The 26,943-nt window shown below is 30.8% G+C and overlaps 7 protein-coding genes across 9 annotated transcripts; 3 read left to right on the plus strand and 4 right to left on the minus strand.

The window, feature by feature from the left end:
- Window positions 1-1,374: 1,374 nt before the first annotated feature.
- On the minus strand, window positions 1,375-8,490 carry Elys (AT hook containing transcription factor 1 homolog). Of its 2 annotated transcripts, none has more exons than XM_017909109.1 (6): window positions 8,298-8,490; window positions 7,779-8,156; window positions 7,416-7,704; window positions 1,930-7,344; window positions 1,753-1,828; window positions 1,375-1,567 (listed from the first exon to the last, which is right to left on the minus strand). In XM_017909109.1, the coding sequence occupies exons 1-6, from the start codon at window positions 8,325-8,327 to the stop codon at window positions 1,375-1,377; spliced, it is 6,381 nt and encodes a 2,126-aa protein (XP_017764598.1). In that variant the 5' UTR covers window positions 8,328-8,490. The 2 variants fall into 2 exon arrangements, with proteins under 2 accessions (XP_017764598.1, XP_017764599.1); XM_017909110.1 differs by having other exon boundaries at window positions 1,486-1,567; window positions 1,757-1,828.
- A 1,013-nt stretch (window positions 8,491-9,503) lies between these two features.
- Window positions 9,504-11,067, plus strand: LOC108553978 (sin3 histone deacetylase corepressor complex component SDS3). Its single transcript, XM_017909079.1, has 8 exons — window positions 9,504-9,627; window positions 9,695-9,758; window positions 9,818-9,931; window positions 10,012-10,213; window positions 10,319-10,499; window positions 10,559-10,676; window positions 10,745-10,829; window positions 10,904-11,067. The coding sequence occupies exons 1-8, from the start codon at window positions 9,504-9,506 to the stop codon at window positions 10,997-10,999; spliced, it is 984 nt and encodes a 327-aa protein (XP_017764568.1). The 3' UTR covers window positions 11,000-11,067.
- On the minus strand, window positions 11,044-11,860 carry LOC108553979 (E3 ubiquitin-protein ligase MARCH3). Its single transcript, XM_017909080.1, has 2 exons — window positions 11,618-11,860; window positions 11,044-11,546 (listed from the first exon to the last, which is right to left on the minus strand). The coding sequence occupies exons 1-2, from the start codon at window positions 11,858-11,860 to the stop codon at window positions 11,049-11,051; spliced, it is 741 nt and encodes a 246-aa protein (XP_017764569.1). The 3' UTR covers window positions 11,044-11,048.
- A 330-nt stretch (window positions 11,861-12,190) lies between these two features.
- LOC108553983 (INO80 complex subunit E) lies at window positions 12,191-13,893 on the minus strand. 2 transcript variants are annotated; one of them, XM_017909085.1, is made up of 6 exons: window positions 13,772-13,893; window positions 13,315-13,471; window positions 13,066-13,247; window positions 12,869-12,995; window positions 12,628-12,800; window positions 12,191-12,328 (listed from the first exon to the last, which is right to left on the minus strand). In XM_017909085.1, exons 2-6 carry the CDS (start codon window positions 13,456-13,458, stop codon window positions 12,244-12,246), a joined length of 711 nt encoding a protein of 236 aa, XP_017764574.1. In that variant the 5' UTR covers window positions 13,459-13,471; window positions 13,772-13,893; the 3' UTR covers window positions 12,191-12,243. The 2 variants fall into 2 exon arrangements, with proteins under 2 accessions (XP_017764574.1, XP_017764575.1); XM_017909086.1 differs by lacking the exon at window positions 12,191-12,328 and adding an exon at window positions 12,386-12,418.
- Window positions 13,894-14,612: 719 nt separating this feature from the next.
- Window positions 14,613-21,171, plus strand: pcm (5'-3' exoribonuclease pacman). Its single transcript, XM_017909068.1, is given in 18 exon segments — window positions 14,613-14,758; window positions 14,963-15,854; window positions 15,928-16,181; window positions 16,251-16,375; window positions 16,461-16,843; window positions 16,908-17,200; window positions 17,279-17,541; window positions 17,620-17,896; window positions 17,964-18,242; window positions 18,307-18,470; window positions 18,544-18,926; window positions 18,995-19,452; window positions 19,543-19,590; window positions 19,655-19,819; window positions 19,889-19,954; window positions 19,956-20,012; window positions 20,082-20,504; window positions 20,995-21,171. Coding segments are annotated over 18 exon segments (4,782 nt in total). The 5' UTR covers window positions 14,613-14,683.
- A 690-nt stretch (window positions 21,172-21,861) lies between these two features.
- cdm (importin-13-like protein cdm) lies at window positions 21,862-25,305 on the minus strand. The gene is made up of 8 exons (XM_017909069.1): window positions 25,165-25,305; window positions 24,926-25,090; window positions 24,697-24,846; window positions 24,378-24,631; window positions 23,555-24,317; window positions 22,509-23,418; window positions 22,271-22,417; window positions 21,862-22,201 (listed from the first exon to the last, which is right to left on the minus strand). The coding sequence occupies exons 1-8, from the start codon at window positions 25,303-25,305 to the stop codon at window positions 21,930-21,932; spliced, it is 2,802 nt and encodes a 933-aa protein (XP_017764558.1). The 3' UTR covers window positions 21,862-21,929.
- Window positions 25,306-26,090: 785 nt separating this feature from the next.
- LOC108553985 (uncharacterized protein C1orf50) lies at window positions 26,091-26,881 on the plus strand. The gene is made up of 3 exons (XM_017909088.1): window positions 26,091-26,218; window positions 26,303-26,622; window positions 26,699-26,881. Exons 1-3 carry the CDS (start codon window positions 26,167-26,169, stop codon window positions 26,843-26,845), a joined length of 519 nt encoding a protein of 172 aa, XP_017764577.1. The 5' UTR covers window positions 26,091-26,166; the 3' UTR covers window positions 26,846-26,881.
- Window positions 26,882-26,943: the final 62 nt, after the last annotated feature.

Genomic DNA, 26,943 nt, shown 5'->3' on the forward strand with positions numbered 1-26,943 from the left:
ATATTATATAATAATATCAGAGATTTATATACAAAAAATAAAAATAAATAACAAAGTAGACAATCAGGATTAAGATTAAATAAAGATTCAGTTATTATATTTAATTGTATTGAGTAAGCAAACAGTGATGTACAAACATTTAGACTGAATATCAAATGATCTATTCAAAACAAATTTTAATCGAATTTATATACTGCCTTTTAAATTCTCTATGGATTTAATATATGCATAATTTTGCCTTGCTTCCTTCTTAGAGCAAAGTATCTCTCTTTTAATTATTTAAGACGCAGAACCAAGAACAATTTACTGCCAAAGACAACATTTACAACATTCATTTTGTACCAGATAAAGTCTAGTATTAGCAACACGCAAATTTCACGTTCTTTTTTTTTTATTTTTTATTTTTTACTTATCCTTTATAAATGCAAATATGGTACATTTATAGTATTATTTAATAATGCTTCGGTATTTATGTTTAATTAGTTACTTATTTATGGTGATTGGAAATTTATTCAATGGCGATAGTATGTATTAATCCTTTTTTACATTTATTGTATGAATACAGCTATACATGGGTATATTAATAAATTATTTACAAAATTATGATACACGTTTCCATCAAAGACCCCCATACAAATATAAGCTACAATAATAATTCATTTTATAAACTTATTGTGATAAAAAAGACAATCAATTTAATATAACAAATCTATTTGGATATATAAAAGTAATGAATCTTACAATCTCTACAGAGTTAATATGTTTTGATTGTTTGTTCTTTATGGTACATTTCCAAAATTATTTCTTGTTTCAACATTGAAAATACAGACGGAAGATTTCTTTCTGTACAGCTGTCTACATGCTTTGAAAACTTAATGACACGTTAAAACAAAACAGGTTGCATTATAAACATAACTGAACTAATTAAACAAGTTTATAGATTATACAAAAAAAGATGTTAGCACATGTTTCAAGTATTGATTTCATAAAGAATTACTCATTGATAAAATATAGCTATTATAATTTCCTTTACACTGATTATTATTAAGTCAATAGCAAAAATTCCCTTTATACTGCTTGATACCTCAGAAATCAATCATATTCTGTGATAAACTTAGCATCATTATGATGTAACAAAAGTTTCATTTCACATGGTCCCACATATTGTAATTTCTAATTCACCTCTTTCTTTCTATGCAACCAAGTCATTCAAAAAGCAACTGCATTTTTTTACATATTATCCACTATACATATTGTTTAGAAGAAAGCACTGTATATTATCTATTATAGATTATAGGTTGTAAATCACTTAAAATTGGACAATTGAATGTACGATTGAGCAAAAAAATTTTTTTAAATTTCCTACAATTACAATTAATTTGTCGTACTTTTTGACTGCTTAGGTAATACAAACTTCATTCTACAGCGATTTACTGTTTCACGAATATAATGGCCTGGTTTTATCACTTCTGTGGTTCTCTGTTGAATAGTTTGTGTTTCTTTTCCATCCTCTACTTCTTCTTCTTTCTCATCCTCTCTCAAGACTGGAATGAAACTACTTATTTTCCTATACAAAAATTGAAAGAAAGTTTTATATTACTTTTATGCCATTAAAACGTAATAAAACAGCATATAAAGCATTGAGTTCTTAGCTGTCATTGGAAGTATAAGCGAACATGCTACAGAGCACTGAATATGAAAATATATGTGAGCTAACAGCAAAGCAAATTAATCTAATTGAAAAATAACCACCTACGATGATCAGCAGCCATAGTCTTTGACCTGGTCTGAGGGGGTGAAAACATATATTTTGGAACTTCTCCAATGGCTGCAAATGTTTTAAATAATTAAATTATCTTGTATTGTCTTAATAATAATAACAAAATTATTTTGACAAATGAACATTAATTAAATATCATTATAATATACCTTTCTCGTCCAATGGTAGATTATCCATTTTTTCTGGTTGCGAAAACGAAAATTGATTAATTTCCTTATTTTTAGTATCTTGCTTCGTAGGTTTACGATTTCTTCTCGGTTTTGGTATCACTTTCTCTGCTTCTTGACCAGAAGTTTCAGAAGAAATATGTTTTCTCTTTGTAGAAACTTTTTTAAGATCAGAATTGTCTACTGAACTCGCTGTTCCTACCGCTTCCTCTATTATTGTTTCCTCAAAGAATCCTTTGTTACGAGTACTTCTGAGTTTCCTTCTTGTCTCGATTTGAGATAATTCAACACTTACTGCTCTTCTCTGACGAGAGTTCTGTGCAGTCTGCGTTTTATTACTTGCAGTGGAGACTCTCTCTTTTAACGGAACGCTTAAAATTTCTTCAAGTTCTTCTGGTATCGATTGTATCGATGATCTACGACTACGTGTGTTTACAGCTGGACTACCTATTATATGTTCTACCTGCCCCTTTATTGTTTCTAGTAGTGATTCAGACTCCTCTGAAATAATTTCCTTAGCTACGCTACTAGATCTTCGAGTCCTTACTATACTAATTGATTCCTTCGGCATCGAACTACCACGTTTTCTTGGAGGTTCAACAGGTTTCATTTCTTTCATCTCTTGTTCACTTGTTTCAAATTCTTTTGTTGACTTGGTTAAAATTGTACTCGATTTTCTTGTTCCTCCAGAAAACTGTTTTGTTTTCAAAGCTTTAGTTTCTATTTGAACCTTTGTCTCATTATCTTTTATTGTTAAATCTGTTATAGACAATTTACTATTTTTTACCAAAGGTTTAACTACAGGTTCAGTTACAGGTTCTGGTAGCTCTTTTTGCACTGAAACAGAACGTCTGGTAGTTCTCCTTACTGGAATTTTAGCTTCTTTGCTTTCTGCCTCTATAGATATATCCTTGGTTATAGAAGATGCTCTTTTACCCCTATTTTTCCTTGGAGATGAAGTCCCGGGTGATCCTTCTGACCCAGAAGAAGCTGCCCTCTTGATAGTTTCATCTACAGCTGACACAGATCCAATTAACACTTCTTTTACGAGTGAACTAGCTCGTCTCGATCGTGATATTTTTGCTGTAGTCTTAGAAGGTGAATTTAAAGGAGATGTATTGATTTCTTTTGTTGTGGAGGAAGCTCTTCGTGATCTAGTTATCCTAGGTGCAACTTCATAGGATTCAGAATCTAAACTAGAAGTATTAACAATATCCTTTTGCTCTGTACACTCTGATAAATTATGGACTGAATTTTTTCGCGCTTTTTTGTAACTAGAATTATTATTATCAAGTTGTATTGACTTTTCTTTTGTTTTATATTTCTGCGAAATTTCTTTCTGCAGTATGAGCAACCTGGATTGGTTATCTGTACTGTCTCGTCTACCTGAACCTGCAATCCTTTCCACATCATCTATTACTTCTACACTAGAATCTGATTCATCATCTGTAATATTTGAAGCATCATAGATGTTATCTACAACCATGGGTACTGTTTCTAACTCCTGTTTTTCTTTGCTCTCTATTTTATCGAATACTAAAACTGCCTCATCGCCACTGTGTGAAGATTCATCGTCAGTAATATCAAAATGCTCGGTATTTTGCGAATTTACATGTTTTTCAACATTATGCTCAAATTTATTATATTGATCCTCACAAAATGACCAATGGTATTGTTCTTTGCTTTCCAAATAACTTAAGTTATTCATTATGTTTGGAAAATCTTTAAATTCTTTTTCATTGCTTTTATGGCCTTTACTACTATCTTCCAAAGTTTTAATCTTTGAAAGATCTCCATTTCTGTACTTACTTTCCATATTCTCTGTTAATTTTTTACTATTACAAAGTTCTAAATTATTTGATTGTTTTATACTTTCCAAAAACTTCTGTTCCTCATTACAAAGCACTTCTGGAATTATGTCCTCTTCAATATCCTTGTCAACTGATTCCTTTGAACTGTGTTGTGATTCCTCAGGAACAGAATTCTTTATCATAGGAGTCGACGCAAAGACACAATTATAATTACTATCTTGTTGTTTAGGTATTTTCAATGAGCACTGAAGGTTGCTCTCATTGAACTTTCTTAAAGAAATGTTAGTTTCAAAACTACTATCTGGAGAAAGTATCGCAGGAGAATAAACAGAAGAAGATGATGTAGAAATAAATCTTGTAGACACTTGTGGTATATCCTTTGATAAGCAGTTATGCAATGTATTGCCTGAAGATGTACTCAAATGTGAATTTATATAACTTCTTGAACATTTGGTCAAAGATTCATTCATAGATTCTGTAGACGTTTGTAAATGACTTCTTCTAAGACTCGGTCTAGGTCGAGCAGTGTACACGTTTTTACAAGTATAACTGCTATCCGATAAGACTGCACTCTCAGTCAAAGACTTTTCGCTCACCACTGGACTTATGAACACTTCTTTGCTTTCTTCAGAATCATTAAGTTTAGAGAAATCTTCTCCCCCATTAACCTCGTCAAGAGAACTATTGTTTTTTGATTGATTAATATTAAATCGTATCTGTCGAGGAATTTTACGCTCTCTATCCAATACTGAATTGTCCATGATTTCTACCTGTAGATTACCAACAGGAGATGTTGAATTTCTTATGAGTTGTCGAATTTTTAAAATAGAATGAGGAGTTTCAATTGGAGTATCCCGATTGTTTGATATTTTTCGTTTTACCAAAGGAGTACTAAATGCAGCATTCAAGACTGATTCACCATCATCCAGCAACTTTCTACGTTTTGTTTTGTCTAGTGTTTTTAAGTCACTATTCTCTTCATCATGTGTAATTTCTTCTAAGGTGCGTTTTCTACTCTTCTCCACTACTTCAGGGGACATTACACAACTTATGTTGATTTTATCATTACTTAATTTTAACGTGGCGCAAGGAGCAGTAACAAAAGGTATCCCAGACTTCTCCCCTCTAAGATAGGTCTCTCTTGCTTTCTTAATGACTGTTTCATAAATATTTGTGGTTCTCTGAAGATTTTTATTGTAAGTCATGGGTCTAGGATATCTGGACTCTAGATCTGTATCTAAGTTCATTTTATTTATGCTCATAGAAAATCGTTTCACCACATCTGGTAAAGTTGCATTGTAAGCATTTAATATATCAACATGTGTATTTTTTGAGGCAATGGCATTGAACCAAGTAGTCGAGTTTTTGCTATTAACTTCCATGTAACGACACCGTTGCAAATAATATAATAATTTTATGTCTTCAGACTTGGAATCTTCTAAAAATTTGACAAACATTTCCTCCTCCTCAGAATCAAGAGCCAAATGTAAAATATCACCAAGTTTGTCATAATTTTTACAGGCATGAAAAAAGCACATTAATATTTGCGTATAATGCGACCGAGGTCTGTGGTGAAAAGCAGATTGAACTAACCCATGCTCTACTGATAAAGTTATTAATGTACTCTGTTCTTGAATGGATGACAAAGGTGGTTTCTTTATACGTAAATACATCAAAGCAAGCTTGTGCTGGCTGTTTCTTATCAATGTTCTTAGCACAAGTTTATGATACCAATCTTTGACATCAGAATCACTGACTAATTGACCTGTTATCATATCCAAAAAGCCATGATAATCTTCATGATCAAGTAGCCAGAATGCTTGAGTAAGTTTTATGAGACTTGGACTCATCTTAAAAGAGGAAGGATATTTGATCAATTGATCAACTCCAGGATAAGATCCTTGTAACAGCATAGCTAAGTCCATCAAAAGGTATATAGTGATCTGATGCTTATATTTTATTTCATTTGACTCTATTTGACCACAATCAGTTAAGTAACTTCGTAGTAATGATTGCAAAGAAGGTGGAGGATAATAACCATTTGTAATCACATCTCCAGCTTCTCTTTCCCACTGCAAATTTAAAGCAGGACACTCTCGAGTGATTAGTTCGTCAATGAAGAGTACTTTTTCATTTTCATCTTTTAGATTATTATCCTTAATCGATTCTCGTTTCTCTTTATATATGGCGAATAGTTTTTCGTATGGATATGGAATCTTTAAAGCAAGGGAAATAGGTAGAGGACCTTCCTCTAAATTCTGCGATTCAGGCAACAAACCCACGTCATAAAACCATAGAAGTACTTGAAAGTACATGGATACTCGCTTTAATGCCCTTCGTTGCTTGATTAAACTACTTGTTTCAAAAGGTAGTTTAGCTACTACATTGGATAGGCACTCCAATTGATGATGACAAAATCTCAGTGTTTTTACTTCAGATTCTCCTATGTTATTACCTGATTGATCAAATAAAGGAATACATAAGTGATCAGCAATCATTTTTATAGAAGATGCACGCTGTATTCCCCATTTTAAAAAGTTTGGGTACATGTAAGCAGCACTTCCATCTGACCATTCTTTGGCACATCTAATTAAGAAAGTCGCCCAACGTTGCTCCAGGCAAAGTGACAATAACATATCCCTTTGAGTATTATGATCACTAGAAAAGGAAACTTCTGTGTTGAAAGGTACTAAACCGACGGAAAGACACTTGTGAAACATTTCAGAAGGTTGTGTTAGTATAATAGGTCCTGTAAGGGCAATTTCACGAAGTAATTCAGCTTGGACACCTCTAGAAAACCAAAAAGTAAGTTTTGCCAAACTTAATTCTATCCATTCTAGGGATAAGGAATTTGGATAAAATAATTCTTCTGATGAGCTTAAGCTATTATTGGGAAACTCTTGCAAAGTGCGAGAAATATAGGCACAGCTTATTATCTCATTGTTGGTCAAGTTACAGAGCTGATGATTTGTATTGTAACAGGCTAAGATACTATTTGGATTCTTGCACTCGCTGATGGTTTGAGGCATCTGTTCCTTATACCATTGATTTAAGTCGAATAACAAAGTTCTATTTGTAGTTGAAATCAGAATCAAACTGTCTTCACCTTTTCTACATTCTGACTCTGTTTGATCTAGATTGTTTCCTCTTTCAATTGTAGATAAACTAACCACTCTATCTTTTGAATCTAATTCAACTTCGAACTTAAGGCTAGGCTCAGCTTCCAAATTAAAATACAAATTAGTTCCCCTATTACAGTACTTTCGGTTGAATAATAAGGCAAACATTCTTAAGAGAGGAGGAACTCTAAATGAGTCATCTTGAAAAACAACCCATAAATAGTAAAAGGACCTGGGGTCATCTGCTGGTTCTAATAATGCTAAATGTGTTACAATCATAGTTTCGTCTACAGGTGTGCTAATCCATCCCACAGAGCCATCATTCTGCCATATTATTACTCTGCCTAGACATCCTGATATTAAACAACCGATTTTCGTTGAACTGATTATAATATTTGTTAATTTTTCATCTAAAAAAGCATTAGATTCAAAATCTTCTCTATTAAAACCAATATGTTTTTCAATACCTACAAATGTATAAATATAGTTTTATTTATCAAATTAGAATATGAAATAGTGTTATTTAAGTTATACTTACGTTGAGTTAGCAAATTACAAGTCATATGTTTGCTGTTATTTCTATGGAAGGAATCTTTTGTTGTTAAAAACTCTATCTCAGCTGGAGAAATTTCATCCATTATAAGAGATAAATCAGATACCTCCCAGGTAGACCTCTGAAGGTCAATCATGAGATGATGAAGATTGCGTAATACTACACAAGCTATACCATCCATTTGCATAAGAATATTGTCTGGTCTTTTATCATTAAATTCTTCCCATTCTGTTCCACCAGATACAATACATACTTGTTCTACACCAGCTGGCATCTACAAAATATAAAATATAAAATATAAATATTATACCTTTCATTCTAAATATTTTATAAAATTTTAATACCTACTCTAATAGCTCTTAAAACACGAGAGGAAGTACAATCAAAGATGCATAATAAACCCATAGAATCTTTAATTCTTGTTGCTTCGTTATCTAAACCAACAAGAAGCAATGGTAATTCTCCGCATTGAACAGGAAATTGACAAACACATGTAATCTTTCCCCGAAAAGTCCACGAACTGGTACTTTCACCAGTTTTTGCATTAAGAACTACTAAATGACAACCATAACTTAGCCAAGCATATGTTGCATCATTTAAAAAGCCTCCATAGACACCATCAGAACTATTATATATTTGTGAACCATTTGATGGTCCACCGTCATCTCTTTCTACATTACTTAAACATTTTGTTATAGAGTGTTGGATGTCTATAACATTGCGTATCTGCATAAAAATAATGTTAAAACATTTAGAGTAATATTACTTTTAATAATATAACGTAAACAAGTACTACAATAACCATGTGGATACTTTTTGGTATTCTTTCAAAAGAAAACAGGAAAATCTATTGATATTATGAATTACCTCACAGCTAACTTCTTCTAATTCCTTCATATTTAATACAATATATTAAAATAAACTGCACAAGAAAGAATCATTTATAAACTTTTTTGCTAAGGTCACCATAAGGTTATGTTACCGCCAAATTCCAATGATCCTGTTACGTATCAACAATAACGATTGGCACAAGCTTAGATAAGGTACATTCAATGTATCATCTGACTGACTATTTGAAAGACGGAGTAATTTAGAAACATACAGAAGAATATATATATTACTTTTAAATTCGTTCCATTACTCATGCATTCATTTTAAAACTGTAACTATACAACTGCGAAGTACGTTAAGAAGTGTTACCAATTGCATGTTTTACCAATGACGGTTAAATCACAAATATACAATGTTTATTGTTAGTTTTAAATTTAATCAAGTACATAAATATGATAACAAAAATGTTCAATTATTGAAAAAGATATTCAAATATTCAAAGTTTTCTAAAATTATTATTTAAAAAATTATGAGATAAATTTTTATTATCCATTAAATCCTATACCCATAGAATAGAAATCTCCTTTTTTACTTATTGGTAAACTTTAATTTAATTTTTATTTTTATTAAAAAATAAATTTTAAAATTAAAATTTACATTTTAAATTTGAATATAGATGTATATATAACAAAAAAAAATAAATTTTGAATATTTAAAAATTGATCAAAATTAATAAATATTGATTTTACGTAATCTTTGTGACGTTAAATAAAATTAATATTCTCAATGAATTTATGATATTGTTTTTTTTTTAATCTATTATGATAATTTCTATATATTTCTGATAACATATATTATTTACTACAATTGCAATTATTAAATAATTTATATAAACTTATGAATGCATTGTTAAGCTACATTAGAACGCCCTTAATGATATTTCATTGAAAACTCCACATTTGACTAATTGAATATAAAATTTGTTTATAAATCTCAAGAAAAATATTATTTATAATATTCCTTATTATATATATTTTTTTACAGTTATATTATAAAAAGTATATGGGATTTTATACTGTTCACAATTTAAATATTTGAATAAGTTTTATACATTATGAAAATTAAAATTTCAGTAGTATTGTAATTGACAGCTCTAACCTTAGTTGAATACAACTACTTGTTTATCAAATTGGTTTAAAGAATTCAGTATTAGTAATTAAGAAATGATTATTATATCATAAAATGTCATATCAGGATTCACCGTTTTCGACTATGTATGGTCAAGATGATTATGATATCGACGAGGATAATGATGAATATTTAGAGGATGACCGTGATGCTGAAGAACAGGATGAAAGTGATGAAGGTACAATTAGTATATTAAAAATATTTTGTAATTGGTACATTCATGAGTGGTCAATGTGAATCTCCAGATACTGAAGAAGCAAGCGAGACAGATCTTGGCAAATCTGAAGAATACACAGAAATAAAAGAGCAGTAAGTAAATAAATACATATACGTTTCTTGATCAACAATGCAGTATTAAATTTTTTCAGAGTTTACCAAGATAAATTGGCTAGTTTAAAAAAACAATTACAACAATTAAAGGACGGAACACATCCAGAATATAATCGCAAGTTAAAGCGCTTAGAGGCTCAATACAAAGAAAGGTTTACATACTTTACATATAAAATTCATCTTAAATGTAGTTATTGTATACATGCCTTTTAATTAAATTGTCTATTTACAGATTACGTTTGAATATAATTTACCGTGATTATTTGACAGAATGGGTAGAACGTGACTACATATTGGAAAAGAAGGCAGCAGTGAAGGAATTTGAAGAAAAAAAGATAGATTTGAAGGAGAATTTACTGACTGATATGGAAGAGAAACGGAAGATGATAGAATCTGATCGACACACAATGGAACTCACTGGTGATTCAATGGAGGTATAAATTTGGCAGAAATGGAAGTTTTATGTTTGATATTTCATATTATACTAACATGTTCCTACTTTTCTTTATACATTATATTATTTTTTACTCACTGTTTAGGTGAAACCTGTAATGACAAGGAAATTACGCAGACGACCAAATGATCCTGTACCTGAAAAAGTAGAAAAACGGAGGAAGCCACCTCCTGCACAGTTGAATTATTTATTAGATGAAAAAGAGATAGAAAGCGATTTAAAAGCTATTAGTCGTGGTAAAGTACTGACCACTGTTCGAAAACCAGGTACTGATTGGAAATTCTATGGTAATATGCATACATTAATTATGTAACATTATTTCCAGCAATATTGCCACATTACAACATGGTAAATATGCCTTCGCAACATATTCCTCCACCTTCCGATACTCCCATAATAGAGACTAGAATAGAGGATGGAAAACTTTTACATGAAAGGCGGTGGTAAGTTAAGTTTTTATTCCTTGATGTAAAATATGTATCAATTTTGTATTTAAACAAAAAAATTGTAGGTTTCATCGCGGACAACCAGTGTATGTAGAAGGGAAAGATTTAACCAGGTTTGCTGCAAATATCTCTGCAATAGGAACTGAAGCTGTAAGTTATAAGTATTAATAAATCCACAGAATTATTCCTTTTTATTCACTTTTTTTAATTTCCTCATTTCACAGATCTGGGTGAAGAAAGTTTCGGATGGAAGTAAAGTGCGAATATATATATCCCAGCTAAGTCGAGGGAAAATTTCAATCAAAAGAAGAGCATCCTAATGTCTATTGTAACGAGATATTCATCGTTACCAATTCAAGTGTTCCATAATTAAACTTGTGATATATTAGATTTGTAGTTTATTGAAGTTTTATTTTCTGGATTCAATATAATTCTTACTGTACTTGTCTTTTGCCACCAATAAAACCAGATCTTCTGATGATACTGTATTGCCATATACATCCATATAAAATAAGAGAAAAGCAACAAAGACATCATACTTAACAATAAATAAGTTGTCCATCGTGCTGGAGAAAAGTTATCATACTTATTCTTTGCATAAAAATCAGCTGCGACTATACAAATATAAGAACATCCTATCGCCATAGGTGTAATAATAATGCTTCGAAGTAAATCAGCCTTTAAACTGCGAACATACAATTGATGTTGTTGCTGATTGAGGCACATCCAAATTATTATGGAATGTAAAACATGGTAGCGAGGAGTTCGTCTGACTTCAAACTGATGTCCGCATAATTCACAACTATTCCTGTTACTTTCCTCTAGCCAGTGTTCTAGGCATTTTAAATGAATTGCACCCATGGTTCCCTTGAAGAAATTTCATTTTATTTTATCTGTTAATTTCTTTGAAATGTTAGTGATGGTGACGATTAACCAACTTTGCACTTGCAGAGATATGTAATGGGCAATTGTTGAGAAGAATCATAGCAAATGCGACAGTATATCTCTTCATCAAAAGATTTGTGTAAACTTAACTTTGGTCTTTTATTCAAATCATGTTTTCCATTGAGTTTCCGTTTTATGGTTAACTTAATATTTTTATTCTTTTGGCTAGATTCTGCTACAACTTTCGCTATAATTTCCTCAAGAACATATTCGATGGAGCTTCTTTCGTTGATCATTATAGTTAGTTATTTAACCTAAATATTTTTGTGCAATGCCCGAAATAAAAAAAGACAAATGAAAATTAATTATATAACAATTTAAATTTATCACTATTCTACTATTTACAACTGTATTATGTTATTGAAAAGTGACGTTCGTAACTATGAAATATGACAAAATATTCTATTTTTACTTCTTACTATAAGTACTCGTTAGTAAAAGATAGAAAATCATAGGATAGAAAATCATGAAAAAAATCATGAACTATTGTGTTACATGTATAAAAACTTGTATTATGTTTCTGAAGAATACAGTTAAATTAGCCAAGTAAAGTAATATTAACGAGATACTTAAATATGTGCAATTTGAAATTATTCACTAAATTATAAATAAACATTTGTCATTCAGCCATCATATCCACACTGGGACAATCTTCACCCATATTACTCGGCGATGTTTCTAATTCTCCAATCTCGTTAGATTCACTGTAAATGTATATTCCATGTAGTATGAAATCTTATAAAATTTTGATAACTAACTGTGCCAGTAATTATGAAAGTAGCCTAAGTCAAAATCTGAAAAAAATGATTTTGTACTTCGTTACATTTGTTTATATTAGCATAAAATAAAATAGTGTTTTGCCAAAATAGTAAAAAGTAGAATGATTAGATTAAGTTTGTAATTTTGTTGTAATTAATTTTTTAATTTATAACATATTTGAATATTTTGAAATGAAACATATGTGACTTAAGCCATTTTCATAATCACTAACACAACTATTTACCTATCTAATGAAGGATCATTGCTGAACATTTCAGTTGGAACAGTAGGTGGTGCTTTCTCTGGTACTAATTCTAAATAAGTCTGCCGAGACTCTAGATGTCTTTCGACTTCTTCTGGTGTCATGTGACCATCTGACATTAAAGACAGTGGTACTACATTGTTTGACGATTGTACCTGAAGTATGAAATGTTTTTAATGTAATTATTTCTTAAAGTTACAAACAATTACAAATAGTTACTTACTATAGGTGTGTTGTTTGATTTTGTTACTTTTGGAGTGGGTTTTTTCTTTTTACTTGTGTTGAGAGGTTTTGTTACTGTTGGAATATGATGAGGTGTATGATTACTAATACCCATTTCTATCTTTTTTCTAATAACAAAATATAAAATTAATATATAAATAGCAACAACTTATTTTTAGTAGAAATTCTTTTAATTACCTTTTTGAAGTGTCAAGTCGAGTAACTTCTTCATCAGATGATTCTGTTTCATCACTTTCACTGAACGAAGCATCTACCTTCTCATATTGTAATAATCGATCCAATAAAAAACTTTTGTCCCTATTTACTTTAAGTAATTTCCTTTGTGTAGACCGTAAAGCTTCTTGAAAACATTCATTTTCCTAAAATAATTATTGGATGAGATAAAACTGTATTCAAAACATATATAATAAAATTAAATACACATACATAGATTAAAAATTTTAACTTTCTTTTAAGATTTCGATATTGATCTTTATAATTAGGCACATCTTCTTCTGGGCTATCATCATCATCATCTTCTGCATCTGCATTGTTGTTTGCAATTGAACGACAATACCATTCTTCCAACATTGATCATCTGCAACTAGAAATAAATAAATTTACAACTTTTTGTAAGTATTATGCTATTTAATAAAATATAATTATGATATTTTTAATATCATTTATTTCTACAGTCATTAAAAGTACTTTTGTGCGCTTATAGTTTTACATTAAATGTTACAATTAAAAGCGGCAAATCTACTATTAACATTATTTTGATATCATTTAAGGTTAAGTCTACAAAAACGAAACATAAACTGACAATGGTATATGTTACAAAAAATGAAAAAATGATTGGCAGAAATTATAATTCAAATTGGAATAAAATTTCAGTAATACCTACGCGAAACTTTAATATGATTTTTTGTGTGTCGCAAATAAACTGAGCAAATGAGTATTAACAAGATAAATAAGCTGTTTATGACTGGCTTCCATTCTGGACTCCTTTATCGATTCTATAGTAACTTCGAGACTACTATTCGGCAATGAGTATTAAGTAGAATATCCACATACGTTTTAGTAAATGCTTTTCCGCAGAAAATTAATTATTTTTTAGAGATTTCTTAAATTAAGTTAACAATTATTTGATAATGTAATGATTACTTATAAAAATAGTAACATTTCCTTCTCCTTTATAATACAAACCAAAAAATAGTATTATTAAGTTTACATTTTATAATTTTACACGATACTTGTTTAATAAATAAACAGAAACACTAAGTAACTTTTAATTTGAAATTTGTATATGATTTTTTAATAATACATTGTAATAGAAAATTGATTATATCCAATTATAATATAATAATAATAAAAATAAAAAATTGAATCATAAAAAGTGAAATGATAAATGTCACATATAACATATTTTTCAACAGATTTATACAGCATACATAAATTTTGTTAAAGTTAGGTCGATAACAAAAGTTTTAAAATGTTTTGAAATTTAATATAATCATTATCCTTATTTTTTTTTAGATACGAAATTTTTAAACTGATATTTAAAGCTTTAGGGAGAATAATTTTCCATTAGCCCCTTTGATGCGCTACGTCACATGTTCTAATTAGTCTCAATGAGTTTCCCATCTTCTTAAATTCGATTTTCTATGAATATATTGGAGTAAAATTGATAAACTTACATGGTCGAAGTTTTTAATTTTTGTAAAACCGTTTTTAGGTAAAAAATTGTTAAATATTATCATCACAGTGCAAATTATTTAAACATTTCTAATCATTACGAAAAGATTTCGTATTAAAAATGGGTATACCGAAGTTGTTCCGATATATAAGCGAAAGATATCCTTGTGTCACTGAAAAATTGAAGGATTATCAGGTAACTAAAAAAAGTTGTCAACAATAATTGCTTCTTAAGTTTTATCGCCGATAGTATCTGTTTTTGTATTTTTTCCTATATGTTCTGTTATCGCATATTTTTTTCAAATAAAAATTTTTGACAAGAGCATGCATAAATAATATCTGAAATAAAATAAATATATCTCAGTGCATTATCGATGTACGATTACATCATTGTTTGCAGATACCTGAATTTGATAATTTATATATAGATGCAAATGGTATTATACATGAATGCTCACATCCAGGCAATATGGACATTTCGATCTGCATTTCAGAGGAGACTATATTCAAGAATATATTTCGTTATATTGAGTTATTGTTTTGCATGATCCAGCCACAAAAGTTATTTTTTGTAGCAATTGATGGTGTGGCACCACGTGCAAAAGTTAATCAACAAAGAAGTAGACGCTTCAAAACTGCAAAAGATGTAGAGATTCAAGAAGCTAAAGCAAGAGCTAAAGGTATAAACATACCTAAAGAGAACAGATTTGATTCTAATTGTATAACTCCAGGAACACAGTTTATGTCTAAACTTGATGAGCAATTGAAATATTTTATTACATATAAAATCTCAACAAGCAAACTTTGGCAAAAGTGTAAAATTATATTCAGTGGATCTCAGGTTCCTGGTGAAGGAGAGCACAAAATAATGGAGTTCATACGTTATATGAAAACACAACCAAATTATAATGTAAATACTAAACATTGTTTATATGGTTTAGATGCAGACTTAATAATGTTAGGTTTATGCACACATGAGTTACATTTTATATTATTAAGAGAAGAAGTAACATTTTCTAAAAGTGGAAGGAAAGTTTGTTTTATTCCAGAAGAGACAAAATTTTGTCTATTTCATTTACATGTATTAAGAGGATATATAGATCATGAGTTTTCCTCATTGAAAGAAAAGTTGCCTTTTCCATATGATTTGGAGAAGATAATTGATGACTGGATTTTAATGGGATTTCTTGTAGGAAATGATTTTATACCACATCTGCCAAATTTACATATTGTACATGGTGCATTGTCCATATTGTATGAAGTATACATGAACACATTGCCTACGTTAGATGGTTAGATAATCTAAACTAGAAAAAACAATATAAAATATGTCAGAAAATATTTGAAGTACTCAATTCATTTCAGGTTATATAAATGAAGCAGGGACATTAAGATTAGATAGATTTGAAAAATTTATGGAAAAACTTAGTCGTTTTGACATATTGCAATTTTCTGAATATTATGCAGATTTGAAGTTTCTTGAAACTAAAACAGGAAAATATTTCATTAAGACTGCAAAACAGAATGATAAGACATCAAGGAGCAGTGAAGAGACTTATTCTCCCCAAAAAATACAAGATAAGGAATTTAATGCTTTACTTAGAACTGCAGCAGAGATGGTACTTATTTAAATTGTACCTCAATAATCATATTCACAATACTTGATTTATTAATACATTTAAATACAGTCTTTAGGAAGGTATGACGATGAAGATGGAGATGATAAATCGGATAGCGAAATGTACACTATGGAATTTGTTCAACACAAAAAAGATTATTATATAAATAAGATAAAATATGAAAACATAGATGAGTAAGTGTAATTAGTAAACATTACACAATTCAAGCATTTCATACTCTTTCTATATTTATTGATTATGTATTACATGATGTTTTAGAGATTTTTTACATTCACAAGCTGAGTGTTATGTTAGGGCGATTCAATGGAATTTAAATTATTATTATAATGGATGTTGTAGTTGGTCATGGTACTATCCACACCATTATGCACCTTATATATCAGATATAAAAAATTTTAAGGACTTAAAGTTGGAATTTGAATTAGGGCAACCATTTTCACCATTTGAACAATTATTGGCTGTATTGCCACCATATAGTAAAGAATTATTACCATCAGCATTCCAATCATTGTTAATTGATAAAGAGTCTCCAATAATTGATTATTATCCATGGGACTTCAAAACAGATTTAAATGGCAAGAGGCAAGAATGGGAGGCTGTAGTACTTATACCATTTATAAATGAAAAAGTCTTATTAGAAGGTAAATAAAGTGTTGTAACATTTCAGTTTACAATATATTAAAGTTATTAATTGAAATTTTACAGCAATGGCACCTCATTATTCAAAGTTAACTCCAGAGGAACAGGCAAGAAACCAACATGGACCAATGTGCTTGTTCTTATATACGAAACAAGATTTAGGCATTTATAAATCACCTGAATATTTTCCCGATATTATTAATCATGCAACTATGAAATTAATTAATCGTGAGGATATTTTTGTTCCTAGAGAGAAATTAGTACGAGGTTTGTGTCCTGGTGTAAACTTAGATATATATCATTTTGGATTTTCTTCCTTGCGGTATATAAAGCATACTGCAAAACTAGAGAAGGCCAAAGTAAGTTATCCGCAACCTTTTTTTCTTTATTCTAAGTTTCCTATTTTATTGTACTGAAATAATTTTTGTTGCATATAGGTAACTGTATTCCAAAGACAATCCGATCAAAAAAGTATGATCTTATATATTAAGTCACAAACCAAGGCTGACTTAACAACTATAGGATCAAAATTATTAGGAGAAACAGTGTTCGTAAATTGGCCTCATTTGAGGGAGGCTTTTGTAATTGGCGTTTCGGATTGTTCTACAAAATTGAATTTAGTTAATCCACAAATGAAACGTTTATACGATACCGTTGATGAAACAGAGTGGAATGTGTTGAAGGAACGTATAACAAAAATGTAAGTCAACTAAAAATTTTTTAATATCGCGTTTACTTTATTTTAATTGTGTTGAATTTTGCTAATTATTATATATAGGTATAAAAGTTATCTTGGAGTGGATATTGGAGAAACGAAGTTTTTGGTCTATGTACGATTACTGACAGGCGAAAAGTATACTATTGGTTCCAATGGGAAAGTACACATCGAAAAGCACTGGGATGATGTTCCAAGTTGTTATGCTTATCAGACTGTAGTAGAAGATATCACGATCTGTAGCAATAATGTTGCACGATATGAGACTGTTAATGATATCTTTGAACTAGGGACTACTTGTTTTATGTTGGGACATCCATATTATGGAGCAATGGGAAAAGTACGTCGTATAGAATATACATAAATAACACGACTACAAATTTCGATTTTTTTTTTTTTTTTAATAGATACGCAAGTCAGCAGTTTGTAAAATATCGGGTAGAGTAAAAGTATCTGTATTCACGACGGGAGAACCGTCATTCAAAGCTATCAAACAAATTCAAGCGGATCTTCAAACTCAATATATGAACGGGAATATAGCGTCACAAAAATTGGGTATAAGTACTCTACTTTTAAGTAGAATTACTGGCACAATTTTTGTAAAGCAATCTTCAAATGGGTCTCAGCAAGATGAAGTTACACATAATATCGGATTCAATTTAAAATTCACGAAGAAAAACGCAGAAGTAAATATATTCTATTGTTATTACTTTTGTAGAACAAATTTTTCACTGTACATATGAATTTTAGGTACCTGGTTACACTCGGAAAGGAGAAGATGGTTATTGGCTTTATAGTCCAAAAGCGCTTGACTTAGTCCGCTGCTACATGCTAAGATATCCTACTCTTTTTGAACGATTAGCTCAAAATCCAACCACGTGTATTTTTCAAGAAGAAGATTTATTTACTAAAGGGTAAAGAATTATTTAATTGCCACTCACTATTAAATGAGTTTGATTATTGATTCATGATATTTTGTTATTATAGATCTGGAGAGCTAAATGACATAGTGGCTTGGTTGAAAGAACAGTTTCATGGAATAGAAAGTCAAACCTGTGGTGGGAAAACTGTTGAGAGTTTTATAGTAAAAAAAATAGAGGAGGAAGTAGATGCATATTTAAAGACACCAAATAGCATTAGAAGAGTTGTAGATATGCAAGTGCAGCCATATTTACTTTATACACCTAGTTTATATATACGCAATCTTCCACCTGATCCAAAAACACAGACACAATTGCTGGACAGAATTTGCTGTACTAAAGATAATTTCACAGTACCTCTTGGATATAAAGGAACTGTAATTGGAATACAAAAGGCAGCACGTGTATTGGATACTATGTACACTATTTTGTTCGACAAACCAATTATTGGTGAGTGTAATTTCTATTTTTTCAATGAATTATTAAAACAATTGAATTTAGTTAAATGTTATTTTTAGATGGATTTAGTATAAATGGATCCTCTGAATGTCGTGCGTATCGTTTGGCAGCTTTTGATTTCATAAATATTAGTTATGGACAGAGGATAGAACACAGTAAAGGGACTATGAATTTGAACACAGAGCCTATAGAAGAGTGGAAGAATCTTATGACCAATCAGGAAGGTCAATTACGCACAAACACCAGTACTTTTAGGCCATATAGGAATGAAAATTATTTGTCGATTGAAACACCGATGTCGCCAAAATCACGGATTACTCAAAAAAGTATTGAAGAAACGTCAAAAAATCAGCCAACTCATAAATTTAAACAATACAGCAGTCAAAACACTGCAAATATTTGGAAGTCGAACAAGACGGTGAAAAGTGTGCAGCTTTCTCAGAACACGCAAAAGATGCCGACGACAAATCCAACGTCCGAATTCCAGGCAATATGGAACGAATTGCATAAGAAACAGGTCAGTCTATTTTACATTTTAGTTTTGACTGTATATATCAATCTAATAGCATATTAAGGGGTCTTATATATTGTACGTATAATTTATTAGGAACTGAATAAAGCTGCACCACAAGTTCTAATGAAACCTGAAAATTCAGTAGGTATCGGTGCATAATTTTTTTCATATTATCAATAGTTTATTACCAATCATGGTATTTTAGCCACAAGATCCGAGTGCTTTCTTAAAAGCAGTATTAAAAATTCCTGATGGAAACGCTCAAGAACTTGTACAACCTGGAGTATCTAAAATACCTAAATGTTCAAATAATCTACAAAAAGAAAACAAGGTATTGGATACACCACCTTTGGTGCAACAATTATTTGATGTAAGCACTTCAAGTTATCATTATTTAAGTATTGCATCACTTTAGTAACAAAAATTTGTTTCATTTCAGCAAGCTCGTCAGAATAATAAAACACCAATTTGGTATTGCTCTCAATTATTGAATTACTATCAACTTAGACCCTTGTGTAAATCATGAACAGGCAGCAGGAAGTGCTGCGAAGAAAGTTTACACAGTAATTTATTAAAAATTTAATTGAACATCTTTTTTTTTATTATAATTTTATCTGTTAATTTTTTGTCAGGAATTAAATTTGGGTAATCTACTACCAAATATGAAGATACTTCTGCCACCTCTTCAATATTGGTACTTTAATTTTCAAAATAATAAATGGACGCAAAATATAAGACCACCAGTAGTACCATATTATTCTTCAGAACCTAAACCTCTTCAATTATCCCTCGAATGGGTTCAAAAGGATAATTGTGCTGCTGGTACTCAAGATACGTCCAAGCAAAGTAATCAATATAAGAATCATATTCAATCAGAAACGTCTCAGAAACCAAAGTCAGAAACAAAGAAATGCCCAACTTTCGTACCGTTACAAGCACAAAAGAAAAGCAGACACATCTTAGCTAAGCAGGTTGCTAACAAAGATAATGTAAATCAAAGTGCCAAAGACAATTTTCAGCACACAATACAAAAGAAAAAGGAATTCTCTACGAAGGTCTGTTAACTGTTTGAATACTAGAAGGCACGATCGCGCTTCTATTCACTCTCTGAAAGTGCCAATTAGTCAGCTCGTCAAATCGAATCAGTTGTACGATTGGATTTCGTTGATACGTGTCTTTACTGTTACTGCTTAGTGAGACTATATTAAATAATATTTTTAAAATATCAAATAATATTTTCAGTACTTATACTTACAGTAATGTCACAGTAACTGAAGTAATTTAAGCTTATAAGTTCAAAAACATTTTTTGGCACGAAGCGGATAAAGCGGGGTTACGCTGCTTGATACTTTTCGATATAAAACAAAAAAAAAACGTGAGTGCACCACCTTTGGCACTTTTTGTCATGAAACGAAAGAAGCACGATCGCTGTGCCTAGCATTTTTTGGTTCGGTTTTTACAAAAAACTGAGACACTCAAACTACTACAATAAATATTTTTCTTTAAGCAATTGTAAATATTTAATTTTGTACTCAACCCTTTCAGACGATAAAAGTAGAAGCTGTCAGCCCGCCCGTCGAAAAGGAAAAGCCAGTGCAAAATAGTTCACATCAAGTACAAAATACACAAACCGTGATAAAGCCTAAAAAATCGCGGGTTGCCGCAAATTTTTTCATATCACTACAAATTGAAGAGAGTAATCATAGTAACAGTTCAACCTAAAGAAAAGAAAAGGACATTTGATAAACAGTTGGAAAATTTTTCAACGTGTTTATCTCTCTTTCACATACTTCTTTTTGATATTGTGTAATAAAAAATTTCAAACAAGACGAAAGTGCATGTATGCATATGGAAGAAAAATATCAGAGATTGAAGTAATACTCGATTATAAGTAGCTTTTACTTTGGAGTTTTCTCTTTTTTCTCTTTTTTCTGAGCATATTGAGATAAATTGTAAGTAACTTTTATTTTAAAGTTTTCTTTTTTCTTCTTTCTTATAAGCATATCGACTTATATGTGTGAATAACATTAAAGTATATAAGTTAATTTGTAAGATTGATTTAATGTAATTATGAAGCAACAAGGATAAATGAATATTTTATATGTCTTGATATTGTGTGAAAAATAGTATTAAATACTATAGATTACAGTACATACATTACACTGAAAAAGAAAAATAATTTGTTTGTAAACTTTTGAAACACATTAACCAATGGGAATGAATAAAAAAAAAAAAAAAAGTCGATATATTATATAACATACGACTGTTTATCACTTTTTCTTTCATTATGTATTTTCTTTTGATATACACATAGTTTTTATTTAAAATTACTTGTTATATAAAAGATAAACGTTACCCTTATCGATTCTATTCGCAACAGAAAGTATTTTACACAGAATAAAGTAGCGTTTATTTAATAATTGGATTATTCGTTAATCATGTATGATTAATTATTTTCTGTTATCCTTTTCTCCACTCTTTTATTGCTTACGCGATATTACATTCCAATTAGTTGCCGAAGACAAATTCTGCAGGCTAAAGTCTTGTAATAAGTCGTACATTCGTTTGTTCGTTCTTTCTCGCAACACATTTCTAATGAAGAGATCTTTTTGTGCTTGCGAAATTGTAAATAAGGTATTATGTTTCTCAAAAGCGATACGAAGCCACTGTGCTGTCCATTCAATGCACGTTTTATTCAATGTCAATAGAACTTCCGCATGAGGCTCTAGGTTACTTCTCGGAATTTCTCCACCTATTATCATGAATTTAATGTTATACAATTATTCAAAATTTGTATAGATACGATTTTTCATTTACATACCTACACATTGTAAAATTACAGAAACTAACTGTTGACCAATTGGTTGAACAAATGTCTGTAGATGCGGACTCTGCATAATAGCATGTGTAAGAAAGTGTCCAGCTGCCTTGACTGTGCCTGTTTCTGGTAGTGTCAAACAATTGATTCCTGCAACAAATAAAACTGATTTTCTGAAATTCTGCATTATGAATTTTTAGATTGCACAATTGAAAAAATATAAATTGGAAATTAAATTTACCACATTGTAACATTTCCGGAATTTGATCAGGGATTTGTAACAACATTCTTGTATTTTTCTTGCAAATTTGAGCTAATAATCCAAGATATGCTTCCATTAATTCTGCCCAATCGGATAAATTCCCATTTACAGATCTACAAGCTCTAACACCACTTAATGTAATGGAACTTATATCAGCAAAAACAGGTCCAATTACATTATTTGGATCTCGTCCAAATAATAGTACGAGTTGTCGAAGTAGATTTAAAGCCGCAGGATGAGGCCAAGTCTTGTACGAATTTGCCAAAATAGGAAGCAGAGGGCGAGCATCTTCTTCTGGATGTAAAAGTGATGTTAGAGACTTCTGGGCACACATATACATCTCTCCTAATGTAAAATTGTCTTGACCCCATTCTGGGTGGGCAACAATTTGACTAAATATTGGCAATAGACCATCTAATACAGCTTTTCCAATAGATCCTTCTAATGTAGAGAAGAACATGGTAGCCATTTTTAACTGATTCATTACAGCACCACGAGCAACAAACCAAGGTTGTTCCAGTAATTCTCGAATTTTTATTATACACAAGCCTAATGTAGCATCCAAATGAGCTAACTGTTCATCAACAGAGGGTAAAGTATTCAGCAATTTGCCAGCTGCATACATCATTCGTAAACCCTCTGCGCATCCTGGAGTAACATTTGGAAGAGTTTGTTCAATGGTATTAAGAATTGATGGAGCAAATGGTGTGAGTTGTTGTTCACACTCTCGAGCTAAATCTTTTAAAGCCATAGTAGCAAAAGGTGCTGTGACTGAGCCTCTTGTTAAACCCAAAGTTACAATTCGGAGCACTCTTTCGAGCCAAGGATCTGGATGTTCTCCAATCCATTCTGCATATGCTCCCATTGTTGAACATGCACATGCAAGTATCTAAAATGAAATAAGATTTGATATATCTATGATGAAACAGTATGTTTCTGTAATCTACTTTTATTTATAAATGAATATAAGATTGTAACATATAATTTGATTATGCACCATTTTAATACAAGAGAATTTGTTGTACCTCTCCAGGGTAGAGATCGTATGGGATATGACTAAGAACCAAGTCCATCAAAGCGGGAATGTATTGGGATTCTTCAATGCCAACGCTATCTGCTAAAGCTTCGAAAGCGTGCAACGTCGACTCTACCTCTGTCCACTTTTCCGAGCTGTCTAATGCTTGACTCAGCCTTTGTCCAAGAAGAACTAACAAATCTTGTCCTAATACTCTATAACAATAATCTAAAACATCTGCGACGTCTTGTCTATAACACCTGAAAAGCTCCCGTTCTTCTGCATCTCCTGCTTCACTAAGAGACGAAGGAAGCGTCGACTTTCTTAATAATGCTTGTGCTAATCTTGCATAAACAGGTTTCAAAATCAGCAAAGCACGATTTTCATAAGGCTGGTCGAGAGTGGGAAGATTATCTTGTAAGGCATACCAGAATCCAAATGGGATAGAACTACGAGTTTCATTTGTAGGATATCTTCCTTCTTGTTCAGAACATTGTAAAAGCAATTCAATTAAACCTTCAACAGTCCATTTCTGTGTTTCGTTTCCTTCTTCCACTAAAGCATATAGAAACGTTCTGCTGTGAGCATCTCCAATTGCAGTTAAAATTTCACAAAAATATTTTCCACTATATTGCCTTGCCATGGTTACCAAACTTTGTGTCCATTCCCACAGTGTTTGTGGTCTTTTTGTAAGTTCACAATGAGTTACTATCATATTCAAGCATTCTTGAACAACTTCCCAACCTCTGACATTTTCTTCATCATGTCCTTCCCTTTAAAATTATATAATATACAACCCTGATTTATAATAAATATGCTTTTAATATACATACCTGCTTGGTGCATAATATGCTGCAGCTGCTAGCAAGTGAGGATATATCTGTCCTGTTGCCTCAAGAGGAAGTTGACCCACTTTAAGCCAACATAATGCACATTCCATAGCTAATAAGTGCATATCATTATCAGTGTCTTGAAAATTTGGATTACATATTAAAAAAACTTGTTGTAAAAGCCAAGTTGTCTTGCACCAGCCATTTACTAAACACTCATGTAATTTAGCTCGTCTTACTTCATGTCTTCTTTCAAACTGATTACATTATTGAATATATTAATCATTCATGGATCTGCAAAATATTTATGTATATGTCTTACCTCTACAGGTAATACAGAAAGTGTACGTAACAATAATTCCAACATAGGAAGAGAATCATATGATAACATCCTCATCAGTTCATCTACAACATTTTTATCCTTATCATCATTTTCTACAATTGCACTAGTATTTGCTACAAATCCAGCTAACTGAAAACACAAAATTCTTTGCTTTAATATCAATAATATAACTTAAATTAATCATAACCAAATTCATATGAGACATTACCGCCTGACAAAGTTTGGATAGAACAACCTTTGGCATATTTGGCTGCTTCATAAAGTTTATTATACGCTCCTGTAAAACTGGATATTCACTCTTGGGCACTTCATCCCACTGTTTGGAAATTTTTGCATGTAATGTGCTAGCTGCATAAAACTGTGCTTCTCTTGACTATAATAAAAGACAGAACTGTTAGTTCCAATAATATATTGATGACACATAGGCAAAGCTGTATATTTGTGTACCTTGGAAGGATCAAGAAGTTCCCAAACAAAAGTCCAAGCTTCTGGAGAGGCTTGAACCCTGAGAAGCCATGAATGTACATCGTTATTTCCTTCTGCATAAAACTGTTTCACAGCTTGGTCAATTACAGTTGCATAATCCATTGCAAATTATTTGTAAGCTTTTATAAATAATCTTATAATCAAAAATTGTTAAGTCTACATTGGAAAAGGTCTCATTGTCATTAAAAAACTACGTTTCTCGCCTAATTCCATTAAAACTTTCGTTGGTAATTTTTCTATCATCTTCTTTGTAAATCATCTAAAGCATGGTTCCACATAAAATTTGTGCACTCAACTGCTTAATTCCTGTTTACACAGTTCTTTTTGACCGTCTTGGAAATTTCATGATTGCGCGCAAAAACGACATCTTTTGCTATCAACGATAACTCTAGTTACATTACATTTCTAAAAATACACCCGAAATTTTATTTTAATTTTCATTGATTTAAAAAATATTTGTATGCTTAAGAAAATTTACAATATTTCAATGAAATAGAATAAAATAAAATTAATTAAGAATAACCTATGCAGGTTTTCGTACGGTCTTAAAGTGTATGAAGTACAATCTAGAATTCATGTAAACAAGGACTTAATAAAATAACCACAGAAGTGCAACAGCTGATTTAACTGCACTATATTTATGCGCGCGCGTGCGCGCGTTACGTGTGCGTATGGGATAAAACACTAAGTGCGCATTATATATCGTTCATACATGTCATTTATTACCAAATCTTTAAAAATATTTTAATCGGATGACAACTTCTTTTTTATGGAAACGTTTGAACTATTTATAGTATTATAATATCTTACATTATTATTGTTATTTCTCTACTACTTTTATTAATTTTCAATTTTTTTTTTTACAAATTCAATAATTGTCACGTATGTATAAATGATATATCACCTTGTTCAAAATTTATAATGATTATTATATTGTATATAACTAAAAATAATATCTGACTTATGAAACGAGTTGCAATTGTCATGGATAACTCTAAGGATCTACTTATTAATGGTATAAATTTAATATATTATATCAGTTTTAATTTCAAAACAATAATCAATATATGTTATTAATAACAAGCAATAATTTTTGTAGAACATAATATTCAACTACAAGGTATTCAACTGAATGATTCAGAAACTGTAACCAAAACAATTCCACAAGATCTAGATGCATTGGCAAGAGAAATAGAAAAAGCAGATTACTTTATCAAAACAAATGCTTGTAGCAAGTTGCAAGTGATTATAGAACAAATTAAATCCCTAAAGAAACAAGCTGAGAATATTGTTGCAGAAGCAGATTGGAACATGAAATTACATCATGTTCCTTGTAATTTTGTGAAACGTCCTGGACATGTATATCATCTCTACCAAAGAAAAACTGGTCAACTTTACTTTTCCATGATTAGTTCAAATGTAAATCAATCACATTCTTATTTTGTTCTACAATTAAAAGAGATATATGTGAATTACTAGCAATTTTATGTTACAGGAATGGGGTAAGTCTGAATTTGCTCAAACTTATAAGGGTTCCTACAGATTAGAGCATGATTATTCATGGACATCTTTAAGAGAGATTGATAACAAAGATAAAGAAATAGCTATGTTTGCTACATTTTGGTCCAACAACTGCATTTAAAAATATTCATTTGAATGTAATTATGTAAAGATAATGTGTAGTATATTTGTTTCAAATACATTCGTTTGTTTTAAACATTTTGGTATTTTTAACTAAAA

Source organism: Eufriesea mexicana, unplaced genomic scaffold (genome assembly GCF_001483705.2).
Source record: "Eufriesea mexicana isolate 0111107269 unplaced genomic scaffold, ASM148370v2 scaffold14589, whole genome shotgun sequence".
Lineage (NCBI taxonomy): Eukaryota > Metazoa > Arthropoda > Insecta > Hymenoptera > Apidae > Eufriesea > Eufriesea mexicana.